The following is a 15,113-nucleotide window of genomic DNA, read 5'->3' on the forward strand; positions in this document are numbered from 1 at the left end:
ACACTGGATGGTGGGGGAGCATCTGGAAGGCATCTGCACACTGGCTTGCAGCCTCAGTGACTATCATCTAGTTCAGGTCCTGCGTGGTCCCCGGAGGAGCCCAGTGACAAATACGGAGGAGATGGTGAGTCTGTGACACGGCGCCTGCACTGGACCCCTGCTTAGGCTGCAGTTCACAAGAAGGACGTTGGTCTGTCTTTGAACAAACAGATGGGCCCTGCATTTCCGGGAGCTTTGGAGGATATTTAAAATACTTTCCTCTGACTTGGTTTAAACAGAATCATGAACACCTTTCTCCACGAAAGCAGCATCTTTTTGTGTTTACCAAAGCCTGAGCGTCTCCAAGGAATCTTACCTTGGGCTGATAATTCTTCCCTCAAGACAGCAGTACCTTTGACACAGGACACCCTCCAAAGCCCAGCACCCCTGCCTAAGTCAGACAGGAGGGCAAGGCCCAGCACCCCTGCCTAAGTCAGACAGGAGGGCAAGGCCCAGCACCCCTGCCTAAGTCAGACAGGAGGGCAAAGCCCAGCGCTCCTGCCTAAGTCAGACAGGAGGGTGGGGTGCAAGAGTACCTTGCTTCTCTGCCAAGCTTATTTGACTATGGCCTGTCTGAACCCTTTTATAAGGGCTGCTTAGTCATTTCTTCAACAAATGTTCCCCACCACCCTTTTTTTTTTCTTTTTTTTTTTTTTTGAGATGGGGTCTCACTCTGTCGCCCAGGCTGGAGTGCATAGGCTGGAGTACAGTGGCAGGATCTCAGCTCACTGCAACCTCTGCTTCCCCGGTTCAAGAGATTCTCCTGCCTCAGCCTCCTGAGTAGCTGGGATGACAGGAAAGCGCCACCATGCCCGGGTAATTTTTGTATTTTTAGTAGAGAAGGGATTTCACCACGTTGGCCAGGCTGGTCTCGAACTCCTGACCTCAGGCGATCCACCTGCCTCGGCCTCGCAAAGTGCTAGGATTACAGGTGTGAACCACTGCGCCTGGCCAACAAATGTCTTTTGAAGGCTGACTAGGCCCAGGGCGTGCTTCCTGGAGAGAGAGATGTCATAGTGAAAGGAGCTCCCTGCTCTCACAGAGCTCACGCCCTAGGGTAGAGACACACGATAAAGAAATAAGTGAAAAATCAAGCATATAGGTACTGCGGTCAGACACTTGTCCATGTTTTGAAGCAAGTAAAGCAATAGGGGACAGAGACTAAGAGGTATGGGGTCAAGGAAGGCCCTTCTGAGGTACAGCAGAGACCACAGTGAGGCCAGCGGAGGGAGGAGGCTCAGTGAACACCGTGGGGGCGTCCAGACACTGCTCTGTGGGGGAGGATACGCTGCGCCTGCGGGTGGAGCAGGGACGAGGCCGGCACAGCCTCTGCCCAGAGAGGGGCCCAACGCTGCCAGGCAGAAACAGCTCAGGAGGAACCAGGGCCACATCCTTCAGGCCGCATGTCACCCACGGCAGAGGTCTGGAATGTGCCCCAGCTGGGAGGCAGAAGCCGTCGGAGGGTTGAGAACATGGGAACCTGACTGGCGTTTAAAGGGTCACTGATTTCAAGGTAGAAGATCCCGCCACCCCCTGCAAGGTTGGGGGTCAGCTAGGGGAGCTGGGGACCTGGACTAGAGCGAGGAGGAGGGGCTGGGACTTGGTCAGATACAGATCTTGAAGGTTTCGCACGCAGGATTTGTACTGGATTGGGTGGAGACGTGAAAGAAAAGAAGATGAATCCTGGCATTTTGGCCCCCGTGGTGACGTGGGCGCCTGCTGACTGAACTGGAGCCCTCCGCGTGGGGAGGGTGCGGGGCGGGAGAGTGACGGGAGGCAGGTGGGTCCATGCATTCGGTTTGGATCGATCTCTTCGGCATCCTGGGGGAGATGCCCAGCAGGCACCTGGGGAAGTTGGGGCCAGGGAGCCAATGTGAGAATCAGCCGTGCACAGACGGCATGTGGATCCACCGGACCGGTCGCGTCACCTGGTGGAAACAGAGGTGAGGCGGAGGTTCGAGTTGGGAGGCTTGCAGTGTTTAGAGGTGAGGAAGAGGAGAGGGACGCAGCAAAGGCGACTGAGAAGGAGCAATCCAGTCTCAGCATGCACACACCTCCCATACAACGCGGCCTGTCCCTACTGCAGTGACCCTCAGGCTCCCTGGGTTGTTGCCACTAAGCAGGTGGACGGTACATTCTCTCTTCTCCTTCTCTTAATGGAAGCACTGCCATTTCTTACATGGGAATTGCAACATCTGTAAAGGCCCTGAAATTATCTTCAAAATACTGTGTGTAACGTGCACTTATCTGGGTAGAGGGTGCAGAGTTTCCAACAGATTCTTAAGGCAAGGCTGGGGAATATTTCCCAATAATTTCTAAATAAAAAAGAAACTAAAGTAATACATTTCTACACTTATCAAGCACAGGAAGAGAACAAACCCTTTCACCCAGATTTAAACTTACAGAAACTTGGCAAAGGAAAAACGAATAAAGAATCCAAGTACCTTACAAATATTCCCACTGGGGAAAGCAGAAGTCAACCTCTGTAACAGAGAAATGCAAATCAATCAATGTGCAAAGGGCACTTCCCACCACATCTCTGTCCATGTCATTAACTACTGATAGGGGAATTGGGTAATTGCCAAGTTACTTGTAAGAAGAATCGAGCTATGTCAGTAGTGAGATCTAAAATTGGATAAGATTGTGTGAGCAAAAGGAATAGAATCATTCCTTATTGAGGCAACCATGGAAGGAATCTCGGAAACTTTCTTCTATAGCGACTACATGCTTCTTTAATATCATCACCAGCACTTGAACTGGAGAGCAAACTAGGGTTTGCTAGTTAGGGTTTCTCCAAAACAAACTTGACTTCTGTTTTGGATTCCCATGCAGCTTGCAAGCATTCACACATTTAAGACTGCAAAAGAAACAAAGATGATGGGAGATACTTTTAGAATCTGATTCAACACCAATACGTATCTTCCTGTTGCAAAGTGCTCTTGATTAAGCCAAGTATACTTGTATCATTGTCTTCCCATTGCAGGACAGAGAAGAGGTTGATAGTTCCTTTTGTATTGCAACGTCATGATTACAAATAATCATAATAGAGTGCCCATTTTAAAGTGACCTTTCCCTCCAAGCACACAGGAGACTTCCTCAGTTTCCCTTGGAGAGCAAAGAAATACTGAATCTAGTGTACAAAAGGTAATAGAAAGTTTAAGTCCCTTCCAACAGGTAATTTTAACAGAAATGGGGTTGATTGTGCTTGGGAAAGCTCTTCTTTCTTGGTCTGAAAAAGAATATGGAGTTTTAGGAGCTGCCTAGCAAGCCTCCAGTGGACACCTGTGTGGAGGTGGCAGATCCTGGAGAATGGGTACTGCCCTGGTTACCTCTGTGTGAGTTAGGCACTGCTGACCCACAAGCTGTGTGACCGCCAAGGTCCCTCTGGGCCCTGGATGTTTGGTGGACATGAATCGACATGGTGTGAATAGGAACTTGGTCAAAGTCAGTTTCACTTTGCTGAAAGCAAAGCCTCCTTGTATCTTGGAAACGTCACATTTTGGACAAACTTTGATCAACGGGTACATTTCTAACGAAGGAAGCTTTCATAGAGGGAATTGTTTAGAAAGCATTTGAGGCTTTTGACTCCATTTAAAATCCTATCGGAGAATCGAAATTTATATTTAGAAAAATATCCATGGGGCATTTCCCCAGATATATTACTTCTTTAAAACAAGATCCGTCTTTGAGCCTCCCAGCTTTTGCTTGCAAAAGGCTCGTGATGAACATCTCAAAACAACCAAAAGAAGTAAAAGAGGCAGTGCATGTTGAAACAGACTTAAAACTCTTTAGTTTTAGCTTCTCTAAATTAGCAGTCTGAGATGTCCCACGACCTATACTGAAACTTTGCTAGAGATCTCATGGAGGTCAACCCCAGAAGAACTTAAGGGGTTTTTTTGTTGTTGTTGTTTAAGATATCTTCAGCTTTGAAAATAATATTTTCTAAGGATGTAACCATTTCACAGAGTTTTTTAACTTTCTCTCTCTCTCCATATATATATATGAGATGGAGTTTTGCTCCTGTTGCCCAGGCTGGAGTGCAATGGTGCAATCTCAGCTCACTGCAACCTCTGCCTCCAGGTTTAAACAATTCTCCCACCTCAGCCTCCTGAGTAGCTGGGATTATAGGCTGCCGCCACCATGCCTGGCTTACTTTTTGTGTTTTTAGTAGAGATGGGGGTTTCACCATGTTGGCCAGGCCGGTCTCAAACTCCTGACCTCGGGTGATCTACCTGCCTCAGCCTCCCAAAGTGCTGGGATTATAGGTGTGAGCCACCACACCTGGCCTGAACTCCAAAAATGTCCATTTTTGACTGACATTTCTCATATAGAGTCAGGCCATAAAAATCACGTGCCATTCTTCCCACCTGACGGGCCAGGGAGGATACTCTCATAGTCAGGAGTGTGCCCATGGAGATGACTTCCAGGAGGGCGTGTGGGCTGCAAATCCTGGCATCTGTCTCACTTGGGCCTATTAGGGACAAGAGACCACCCACCCCGGCCCATGGGGACTCAGCAGACATTAGAGCCCGGTTCTCCTAGGGGACCACACGATGATGGATCACCTGTTTTCTCCAGGCACTTGGTGGTTACTTCCCCAGGAACATCCCTCTATCCTCGCGGGTACCCGGCCATGGACCTCGGGGAGCCCTGGACAAGCATGCACGTGTGCGACGCTTGTAACCAACCTGCAAGGTCGACATCATACAGCCCATTTTTGGATGAGGGAGTTGAGTTTTAGAGCATTTACATAATTTGCCCAAGGTCACAGGACAGCTACTCAGTGGTGGAAAGATACTTCAAAAGCAGTTCTGCTTGGTTCCCACTCCTGCACTAGAACCACTGTGCCACAGCGTCTATCATCGTGTCCTCGCAGTGACCTGGGGAGAGAGGCTGTCCTGCAGGTGAGGAAAGCTAAGTGACCCACTCCAGGCTGTCCAGCTCCCAAGCGACAGGCCCAGCCTTCCCACCCAGCTCCTCTACCCTGGCATCCAAGGTCTCATTCCTTGCCTCCTCCTTAACGGACTTTAACACCTGAATGGTGTCTTTGAGTAAATGTAACAGTCCCAAGAGGACAAACAAAAACCTTTGCCTAATACCCAGTCCCCAGTATTTCCCGCTCTTCATCATTCCGTTCCTTTAGCTGTCTTTGAAAGGCAGTTTCAGTGTATAAATGTAGCAGGTGGAAGAAGCTGTTGTCTTGCTCAGAGGCCGGAAACCTGCTGACATTTCCTCCTTCTCCGTGGAGTTAATCAGAAATTATTTGGCTGGAGACGTGGGTATTATTTTAGAAGGCAGACTTGGGTGGGCTGACCATTGGAAAAAGTAACCTTTTCTAATTCTATTAAAACAACAAAAATGTGGGTTTGGGGGTTTTATTTTGCCTTTTAATTTCCAGAGAACATGATCCTATCTATAGAGTTATTTTGGGTTTTTGCAAAATTATCTTCTTTTCACAAGAAACTCACCACTGCCATGTAAGAAGCATCGTATTGTCTGAGGAGTTTTCAAATACATATCGCTCTGCCCGGGTAGACACTAGTTATCTTTTGTACTTGTTTTTCTTTGAAATAAAAGTTCGACAGGTACCACAAACTCTGGTAGCACTTTTCATAGGTTACCCCTACAGCTTATAACCCTGCAGCACGCAGGGGGCATCCCCACTTCACAGCTGAGGCGGTGTGAGTTTCAGAGAGGTTAAATATCTTGCTCAGGGCAGCAGAGCAAATAAATGACAGAACTAGTCAATGAAGCCTGATTTTATTTTATTTTATTATTTTATTATTATTATTTTTTTGAGACGGAGTCTCGCTCTGTCGCCCAGGCTGGGGTGCAGTGGCCGGATCTGAGCTCACTGCAACCTCTGCCTCCCGGGTTCAAGCGATTCTCCTGCCTCAGCCTCCTGAGTAGCTGGGATTACAGGCACCTGCCACCAGGCCTGGCTAATTTCCGTATTTTTAGTAGAGATGGGGGTTTCACCACGTTGGCCCGAACTCCTGATCTTAGGTGATCTGCCCACCTTGGCCTCCCAAAGTGCTGGGATTACAGGCACGTGAGCCACCGTGCCCGGCCAAAGCCTGATGTTTTAATTCCAAAGTTAGGGCTCTTGGCTAAGTTGCCAGGTCTTCTTGCTCCTCTACCAGGCAGTTTTCATGAGTATAATGAAGAGTGAGTGGCCAGAGCTGCCTCTGCACGTCCCAGCAGAGCCGGTCAGAGCCATTCCAGTACCAGCTTTCAAAGGCGCCAACAAGCCGTGATCCTTCTAACTAATAACCTTACAGACTTTGCTGTTGCCTTTGATTGTTTCACTGATGCCAGCTGATGGACGCAATTGAATGTCAGAGTTTGCAGAATAACCTGCTTTAATCTGTGGATGTCCACTTCTAGCTGTGCCTTTACCAAATATTGTGCATCAAAGTCAATTTGCTGGCCGGGCGCCGTGGCTCATGCCTGTAATACCAGCACTTTGGGAGGCCGAGGCGGGTGGATCATCTGAGGTTGGGAGTTCAAGACCAGCCTGACCAACATGGGGAAACCCCGTCTTTACTAAAAATACAAAATTAGCCAGGCACTGTGGTGCACACCTGTAATCCCAGCTACTCAGGGGGCTGAGGTAGAAGAATCGCTTGAACCTAGGAGGCAGAAGTTGTAGTGAGCTGAGATCACGCCATTGTACTCCAGCCTGGGCAACAAGAGTGAAACTCCATCTCAAAAAACAAAAGACAAAAAACAAAGTCAATTTGTCTTATCCAATCATGCCTCTTCCTTCACCGTAGACAATGCTTACAGAAACAGGATGGTAGCTCCTAAGCTGCTAGATTTCACATGCTGAGACAGTAATTAGGGGAAATGGACGATGAGCTCATTTTCAAAACTGGTGTTTGCCTTTAGAAACTTGTGCCTTAGGTAGTGAAAACAGTTTGGAGGCTGATGCATAGTGCATGAAGAAACACATTTCGCTTCTTCACTTTTTTTTTTTTTGAGATGGAGTTTCGCTCTTGTTGCCCAGGCTGAAGAGCAACAGCACGATCTCGGCTCACTGCAACCTCCGCCTCCCGGGTTCAAGCATTTCTCCTGTCTCAGCCTCCCAAGTAGCTGGGATTACAGGCGCATGCTGCCACGCCTGGCTAATTTTTGTATTTTTAGTAGAGACGGGGTTTCATCATATTGGTCAGGCTGGACTCGAATTCCTGATCCACCCGCCTTGGCCTCCCAACATGCTGGGATTATAGGCATGAGCCACCATACCTGGCCTCATTTCTTCACTTTTATGCAGAAGTTTCACTTTCTACAGGAATAAGATACTTTCGGCTATGTATTTCTAAGCAGTTACAGCATCTCTCGAGTGTGCAAAGTCAGTGTTCCATCTTTATGAAGTTTTCTGGGCTAAGTTTCAAATGCCTGAAGCTCCCACCTGACATGTCTGAAGAGCCACGATCCAGGGCTGACTCTCTTACAGTCGCTCTTCTCTTTGGTCATTTTTTTTTTCTTTTTCAGTTGAATGAAAAAGTGCATGTCTTTTGTCTTTTTGTTTGTTTGCTTTTTTCCTTTTTGGTCTCAATAAAATCCCCCAATACGGCCATCAGACCTACTGCATGGTGCTATGAAAAGTCATCCAACTAGTGGGAGGAAGCAAGGAAGAAAAGTTGCCAAGGAAGAATTCTGATCTGTTGCAAAGAGTAATCATTAAGATGCATGTAAGTCATTTTCAAAAATAATTAAAAGCCCTAAACAAACTTCCAGATAACACTTTGTCAATAACACACCAGGTCCTGAGATGCAGCGTGCCATACGGAGAGACGAGGATTCAAGCTAGCCTTTTCTTTTTTTTTTAAACATATTTGCCAAGTTACATTTCACACGTAACCCTGACCCCGTCCTCTCCCCAGTCTTCCCCTACCTGCACCCAAATATAAACTGAAAAGCCCCTGAAGCCCAGATCCCTAGTAGGCTAAAGGCATTAATTACAACTGTAGCTGAGGTTATAAGGGGCTGCAAAAATTTCCTGCTGTAATTGGAATATAGATTCAACAGTTTTATTGAATGTCAAAGCACATTATTCCGCACAGCTGCTAGAGAGGCACGGCTGAACCGATGCTTCTCTTCCATGACAAACACCTATTAAGCAGTCAGCATAAACTCTTCCCTTACAACCTCTGACATCACCCCCAGGGCAGGCACACACAGAACAGCAATTGCTGAATTGCGTATGAAAATTATAGTTTATTGTCTATACAACTGAAGGTTTCACTCGGACTCCTGCTTCTGTCGGAGCTGTATAAAGAAGCAATTCTTCTCATAGAACAAATAAGCACAGTACACTATTGTAATCTAAGAAACAGGCACTATTTATGTATTGGAAAGCCTTGCTCTCAATAGGGCTAACAGTCCAATGGCCCATAAGCCACTATTTTAGCAGCTGTAGAAAAGAAAGCTGTGGAAGTCACAAGGAATGAGATGCTAAACGCAGCAGAGACGGATGATCCCAACACCAACGGGAGGCTTCAAGTCCCAGCTGCTGCCACTGTTAGTTTAGCAAGCAAGACTCGTAGGTGGGGACCACGTACTTAATGTTGATAAAGGCATTTTCTCCTCCGTAGCGCTCAAAGGCCTCCAGCGTCTCCTGGATCAAGTCACCAATGTTCTCCCTCTTCTGCTGGCTGTAGTCAATGCCATCTCCGGAGTTCACTGGTGCATGCAAACACACAAAGAGGGCAGTTATTTCTCCGCAATTTCCCGAAAAGTCCTACACAGTCTAGGCATTTTCTCTGAATGCTTATGAAGAGACACAAACATGCAAGATTTTTACACGATCTTGAGGAGTTTTAAAAGCAGTGGCAACTATACAAAAATACCAACTCCCAAATTGGAGCCAATGAAAAATAATCTAAAATGAAGGAATAATGGAGTAAACAACAGCGAGTGAATCACAGTTACAAGAAAGAGGACAAGTCAGGGACTCTGTTTCTTGATCTGTTATATACAGAGTGTTCTCTCGGGCCCTGAGTCTTCTGAAATCACAGCACAGTGTCCTTAGAAGGAACAGTCTATTGTGAGATCAGGCTGTTTGTTCCGTGTGATTTAAAATGGATCTGCTTTGGAATGAGGCTTAGCCCCCACCCCACGTCTCTGCTGCTTTTGAACACATGGCAAACTCTTTCTCCTGAATCCCAGTAACCCAAGTGTTCAGTTCCCTGAAATCATTTTGCTCATTCCAGGTGCAGGTGGGACAGGAGGAAGCTGCTTCTCGTGCCCTGGCTGCTCCCGAACGATCACTCAATGCTGGGATGCAGCTATTCGTCAGTCAGGGCTTTGCAGGGAGTTTGTGTCACTGCTAGTTTTGGAGTCCCCAAGTCTAGGGAGGTGTGTCAGCTGTAGGGTCTGGAAGTGATCGCTTCAGTTGCCTCTCAGGTGCTAGGAGACACGCAATTTCTAGGGTGGCCTTCAAAGGCCAGGAACCTATGGCTAACAGCCTCTCCTCTATACCACAAACTCAATCTCGAATCCCTTAGAAAAGAGATATGCGATTGTATCCAAGCTGCAGGAGTTACCAAGGGTGAGGGAGTCTGACAAAAATGGGGCCCCTTAGCTTCCATTCTGCGTGTAGACATCCCACAATTGTTTTCTCTAATGATAGTCATTCCATGCTTTCTGTTGTATTCCACTGCCAGGTAACCAAGGGCTTCAATGACATTTATTCTCCCAGCAAGCAAGTCATGAGTGTGTCCTGCCTTATCTGTGGTGGAAGGAAAGTGCACAGGTGGGCTGGGAGGACCCAGTAGGATGAGGGTGACAGCTCAGGCCTAGAGGGTGCCACGGGGCCAGGGACCTTCAGTGCAACTTGAAAATGTGCATTTCACTAGAGAAAGAATTCATTTGATTCATATTTCAATTGTAGACCCACAATGTTTATTTTGTTTGAATGTGAAAATAATAGAGGGAAAAATGGTGTTTCCAACCTTTTATTCTTCCTTAGTCATCTGAGACATTTAAAAAAGACTTAGTAATGGTTCAGACCAGAATAAATATAACAATTACAATCCTACACAGCATAGGGAAGCAATTCTTTTGCTTGATGTTTCCAGAAACTTATTAGGGAAATATCACTGTCTTCTGTGATATACATACAATAAATTGCTATCCTTATTCATTTCTTTTGGTGAGGGTGAAGGCAGGCAGATATAACACTGATTTTCAGAAGAAAAAAACAGATTGGGAGTCACACAACTGTAGTGCATGCCATTTATTCATAATAAATGACCTTAAAATGGTTCACAAAGCCATTGCAATTAGGTGGGTTTTTCCTTCCTCATAGTACATGTCTTTGTGCTGTCACAGGTAAAGCTGGATTTCAATTTATTTAAAGTTTGATCATCCCAAATATTCAAATATATAGAACAAAATATTATATATACACACACATACATGTATGAATGAGAGAGAGGAACAGAGAGAGAGAAAGGGAGAGATGATTCCAGATACAGTGACTCATGCCTGTAATCCCAGCACTGTGGGAAGCTGAGGTGGGAGGATTGCTTAAGACCAGGAGTTTGAGACCAGCCTGAGCAACACAGCAACACAGCAAGACCCCATCTCTATAAAAGAAATGAAAAAATTAGCTAGGTGTGGTGGCATGCACCTGTAGTCTCAGCTACTTGAGAGGCTGAGGTGGGAGGATCACTTGAGCCCAGGTGGTCGAGGTGGCAGCGAGCCATGATCGCGCCACTGCACTCCAGCCTGGGCGAAGAGTGAGACCCTGTCTCAAAAACAAACAAATAAAACAAAAAGAATATATCAGATAAACAAAAGATAAGATTTTTAAACAAAAGGGTTCTTGCCCTATTGCTTTTTAGAAAAACAACAACGATAAACTTTGTAAAAACAAACATGTAAACAGATACACCTTTGACGTCCACCGGCTTTTCTGTTTGTATTTCTTAAGATTGACATGGTGTTCTGAGGTGGGAGAAGGTGCAGGTGGGAATGGCTGCAAGGGATAGATGAAGCCCTGTGGCTCCGCTGCAGGGAGCCTTCCACGAAGGGCTTTGAGTTGGATTGAGAGAGGAGGAGGAAGCTTGTGTTGGGAGGAGGCGTTGTTGACATTTGTTACAGGTGTAAAGAAAAGATGTTAAGGAAGAATGTGGGTAGGACGAAAAGCAACAGGGGATTTGAACAGAGGTGCTGGCGGGGGAACCCTGCATGACAGGGGAGGTCAGCAGCAGGGAACGTGCTTTACAGAAACAACTTCAGCTTCCCAGATTCCAACCAAAGCAGGGACGAATGTCCCCTCAGAGTCGGGCTCATCTTTGTGTGCCCCTTCTCTCCAAATTATAGCTGATAAACTCCTCCTAGGCATGAAAGAGGTGGACCTAGGGAGATGGTGGCATGGCCTGTTTGTGTAGGGCAGACAGCCCATTGCACAAATCCCTGGAGGGCACACGGAAAAGATAGTTGGTAATGATGCTGAGTTGTGGCAGCCGTGATCAAGTTCCTTATGGAGAAAGATACATACATTAGTCACTCATAAACGGTGCCTTTTGTTGGTATATTAGTCAGAAGGTCAAGAGCTCAATAGACCAGGAGACAGACATATTTTCCTGATAGAGGGAAAGGGCGTGGAAGATCTGCACACAACGGAAAGCTTAAGGCACCTGCTTTTCCACTGTCCCAGAAGGCAGCAATGACAAGCAGAACTTTAGCTCATGTTCTTACTTTTTAAAAAATATTTGACTGTAGGAGTAAGTAAACTATGTAGCTTTTTTGTTTTTCCACATTGTATAACCTCAAATGATAAAAGAACAAACCACAATAGGAGTTGCTTATTCAAAAAGTGAGTTGGAGTTGGAATATTTTGTGGTTGCAGAATGTGTATCATTGGGGTAGAGAAAAGGCCAAAAAAGGAACACTTCCCTTACTTTTCATGCTGAAACAATGACCCTTGGGGTCTAATTGTGTTGAGAAGCAGGTGAGTCATGAGGTCTCCATTTCAAACCTGCTATATTGACAGTTTTTTGAGAGCCTGAAATTGAGGTGATTAAGTGTGAACTCACCATTTTAAATACATGCGACACTGTTCAAAAATACATTTGTGAGAACAGGTCATTAAAAAAAAAAAACAAACCCAAACGGTTATTTACAATTGCCAATTCTGATGAGGAAAATGACATTTCAATTTAGGAAGCAAGGAGTGTATTTATGTCTGGCAGCTAGAAAATATACACTGATGATGGAAAAGATACGTTTTATTTATAATCAAACAAATAGGTCGAAAGCAATGGTTTAAACCAGACTTGGTGCTTCTGGAAGGATGACAAGCAGGCAGAGGAGAACAAGGGATTTAGTTTCTGTTCTTGAAGATCCCTCCATGCAGGAGGCATGCGACCTACTGCCTGAAAGTTGTTCTTGGTTAAAAATTATTTTAAGTGCATTTATTCCTCTGAATATTGGTATTTTTGATGACGTAAGCAGTCTGTTTAAGCATGAATAATATGCACACTCATTTTTCTATCTAAACCTCCTTAAACTGTGCCCACTGGATGCTTTCTCTTTCTGGATGCCATTTTCTTCAGAACTAGGACGCACGTGTCTATCCCAGTCTCTGGTCTCTTGTCCAGCAATGGCATCCTCCCTGCTTCGTGAGCTCAGCATGGGGCTGTGAAGGGACAGTTGTACACCTTGTTACCGAGGGCCACCGCAATGGGGAGCTGCACCTGACACATTTACATTTCACAAAGCTATCCACCACTCCGTGGACACGGACCAGCAAGGGGCTTGGATGACTTAGGATTTTGATGATGTATTCTCCAGTTCAATTCTAGACTGTGTGCAAACTTCATTCTTTCTTCTACTTTCTTTAGTGATGACTATTACAGGAGAAAGGAAAAGATCGAAGGTGAGGGAAGCAAAGCCAGAAAGGAAGGACAGCTTTGGTGGCCAAAGCGAGGTCTTCCCACGTTACTCCCACGTTACTCGCATTGCTCCTCCGTCCTGCAGAACGCTGTGGGTCGTGGCAGCAGCTGCAGCTATTTCACAGACTGTCCTCCCTGTAGACTAAGCATCTACTCCGCGCTATAGGGCAATGCCAGACAAAAAAGACCCTTGCCTTCCGGGGAGCTTGCCATCCAGCTGAGGAAGCCTAATTAGCCACGCTTCCTATAGGATGCAGTGGTCACTGTCTCCCCCATGGAAGTACGTCTGGACCCAGGCACCCCACTCCTTCCAGAGCCTCCACCCGCTGTGTGTCCCCCGTGGCGCTTTGCTTGCCAGTGAGCCCTGCGTCTTGAGAACTCTGAACGGTTCCTTGTAGTCAGGACACTCGGGGATCCTAGAGACACGAAAAGCAGGAGACTTTGTGTGACGGCCACTGCGAGGCTCAGGGAGAGTTTAATTCAAATTTGGATTTTTCTTACTCTTATGCTTTGGGGCAATACTCTTAAATGGTAAATATATAGCCATTGTATGAACAGTAACACACAAAGCAGTTATTTGGAAATGAAAGCCTTATTGAAGGCACTGGAAAAATAAAACAAATAAACGCTTCCTTTAGATTGCTCACTCCACATGCCTGAAGGGTTGTTCATTTGATGCCGAACAGATGAAGTCATTTATGAACTCTATCTATACTTTTTCGTAATGACTAAGAAGATCCTAAATAGGCACGATTTCAGGAAGGAAGCCCTTCTGTTAATTTTGAGAACGTCCTGGCTGAAGCAGCAGCATCGCACTCTCAAAGTGAACAGCCAGCCCACACCGGGGAAGGCAGAGTTGTCAGGTCCACGGGAAGAGAGTCCCGGCCCCAACACGCTCTCCTACCTGAGATGCCTGAAGAGCTGGAGGCTGTTCGAAGGCAACGAACCAAACATTCTCCCAGGAAACACTAACTTGGGAAACTCCATTAAAAACCACCCAAGTGAATCAGGAAATGGTTAAGAGGTGACTGAGATGATGATAAAACTATCATTACCAGTCTTTCTTCACACTGAATATCTGCTTTCGGAAGCTTGAATTTTATGATGCAACTCGCCATGCTCAGTAACAAAAATGGTTTGTGTTACCTCCTAGGTACTCAACAGCTAGACTGTAGAAATGGCTGTAGAAATTAGCAACTATCTCAGACAAATACACGAGGATTATCGTGATAGAACAACATGCACCTTAGCCGCAGGCGGCAAGAGACATTGACTCAGGCAGACTGACTTTCTCCACGCACCCAAGACTGAGTGACAGCCATAAAACCAAGGCTCTGGAATAAATGGCTGCAGAGGCGTCGCGGTTCAACCGCACCGCCGTTGGTCTAGGGCTGTTCCCTGGCCGTTGGCATGTGGAGCATTTGCTGCCCGGCGTAGCCACTTTGCACTTGAGTGAACCCAGGCCAGATCAAAGCTCTTTCCGTACCCAGCTTTCGTCGGAATCAAGCCAACTGCAGAAATGGCCTTGCGCTGTGTTCCCCAATGGGGCCAGGTAATCTCGTTGAAACAACACCGAGTGGAATTAAACAACAACAACAAAAATGTTGACAGAAGAAATCAAATAGTTTCTTTCTGGACCAGAAAAGGCATATTGTTGATTCTCAGATGCTGAACTAAAAAATTGCAAGAGCTTTAATGCCCAAGTAAAAGGATTTTCACCTGTTAAGACTTGTCACCTTTGACGTCATCAGGCACAGCTAAAGCTGGCTTTTTTCTGATTGGGTTGTAGTGATGTCTTCCGCTGTGGTGAGCGAGAAAGCGAGCCCTGGGGGTCTGGCTCAGGCCTTGGCAGGTATGTGCAGGTGGAACCCACTGCATATATTATTATCATGTTTCTTGATGATGCTAAGTCTTCACAGATTCTCTGTTGGATTATTCTGCATATATTTCCCCCGCCCACTTTGTATTTTTTTTGTTTTTTTTTGTTTTGTTTTGTTTTGTTTTGTTTTTGATACAGAGTCTCACTCTGTGGCCCAAACTAGAGTGTAGTGGTGCAACCTTGGCTCACTGCAGCCTCCGCCTCCCAGGTTCAAGCGATTCTCCTGCCTCAGCCTCCCGAGTAGCTGGGATTACAGGTGTGCACCACAATGCCCAGCTATTTTTTTT

The 15,113-nt window shown here is 46.2% G+C and overlaps 1 protein-coding gene and 1 long non-coding RNA gene across 3 annotated transcripts in view; one reads left to right on the plus strand and one right to left on the minus strand.

The window, feature by feature from the left end:
* LOC105553542 overlaps positions 1-13,596 on the plus strand; it is a 16,394-nt gene extending 2,798 nt beyond the window's left edge. The window contains exons 3-6 of the long non-coding RNA XR_001008172.1: positions 3,023-3,183; positions 4,618-4,734; positions 9,711-9,799; positions 12,609-13,596. This is a non-coding gene — a long non-coding RNA (uncharacterized LOC105553542). The remainder of the gene's footprint in view (positions 1-3,022; positions 3,184-4,617; positions 4,735-9,710; positions 9,800-12,608) is intronic.
* PACRG (PARK2 co-regulated) overlaps positions 8,239-15,113 on the minus strand; it is a 605,305-nt gene continuing 598,430 nt past the window's right edge. The window contains exons 5-6 of one of the 2 annotated variants that reach the window (XM_011999644.1): positions 10,679-10,795; positions 8,239-8,727 (exon numbers count right to left, since the gene is read on the minus strand). In XM_011999644.1, the coding sequence (XP_011855034.1) occupies positions 8,567-8,727; positions 10,679-10,795 (278 nt within the window). In that variant the 3' untranslated portion in view covers positions 8,239-8,566. The remainder of the gene's footprint in view (positions 8,728-10,678; positions 10,796-15,113) is intronic. The other variant, XM_011999645.1, reaches the window with a different exon arrangement.

Source organism: Mandrillus leucophaeus, unplaced genomic scaffold (genome assembly GCF_000951045.1).
Source record: "Mandrillus leucophaeus isolate KB7577 unplaced genomic scaffold, Mleu.le_1.0 Scaffold6, whole genome shotgun sequence".
Classification (NCBI taxonomy): domain Eukaryota; kingdom Metazoa; phylum Chordata; class Mammalia; order Primates; family Cercopithecidae; genus Mandrillus; species Mandrillus leucophaeus.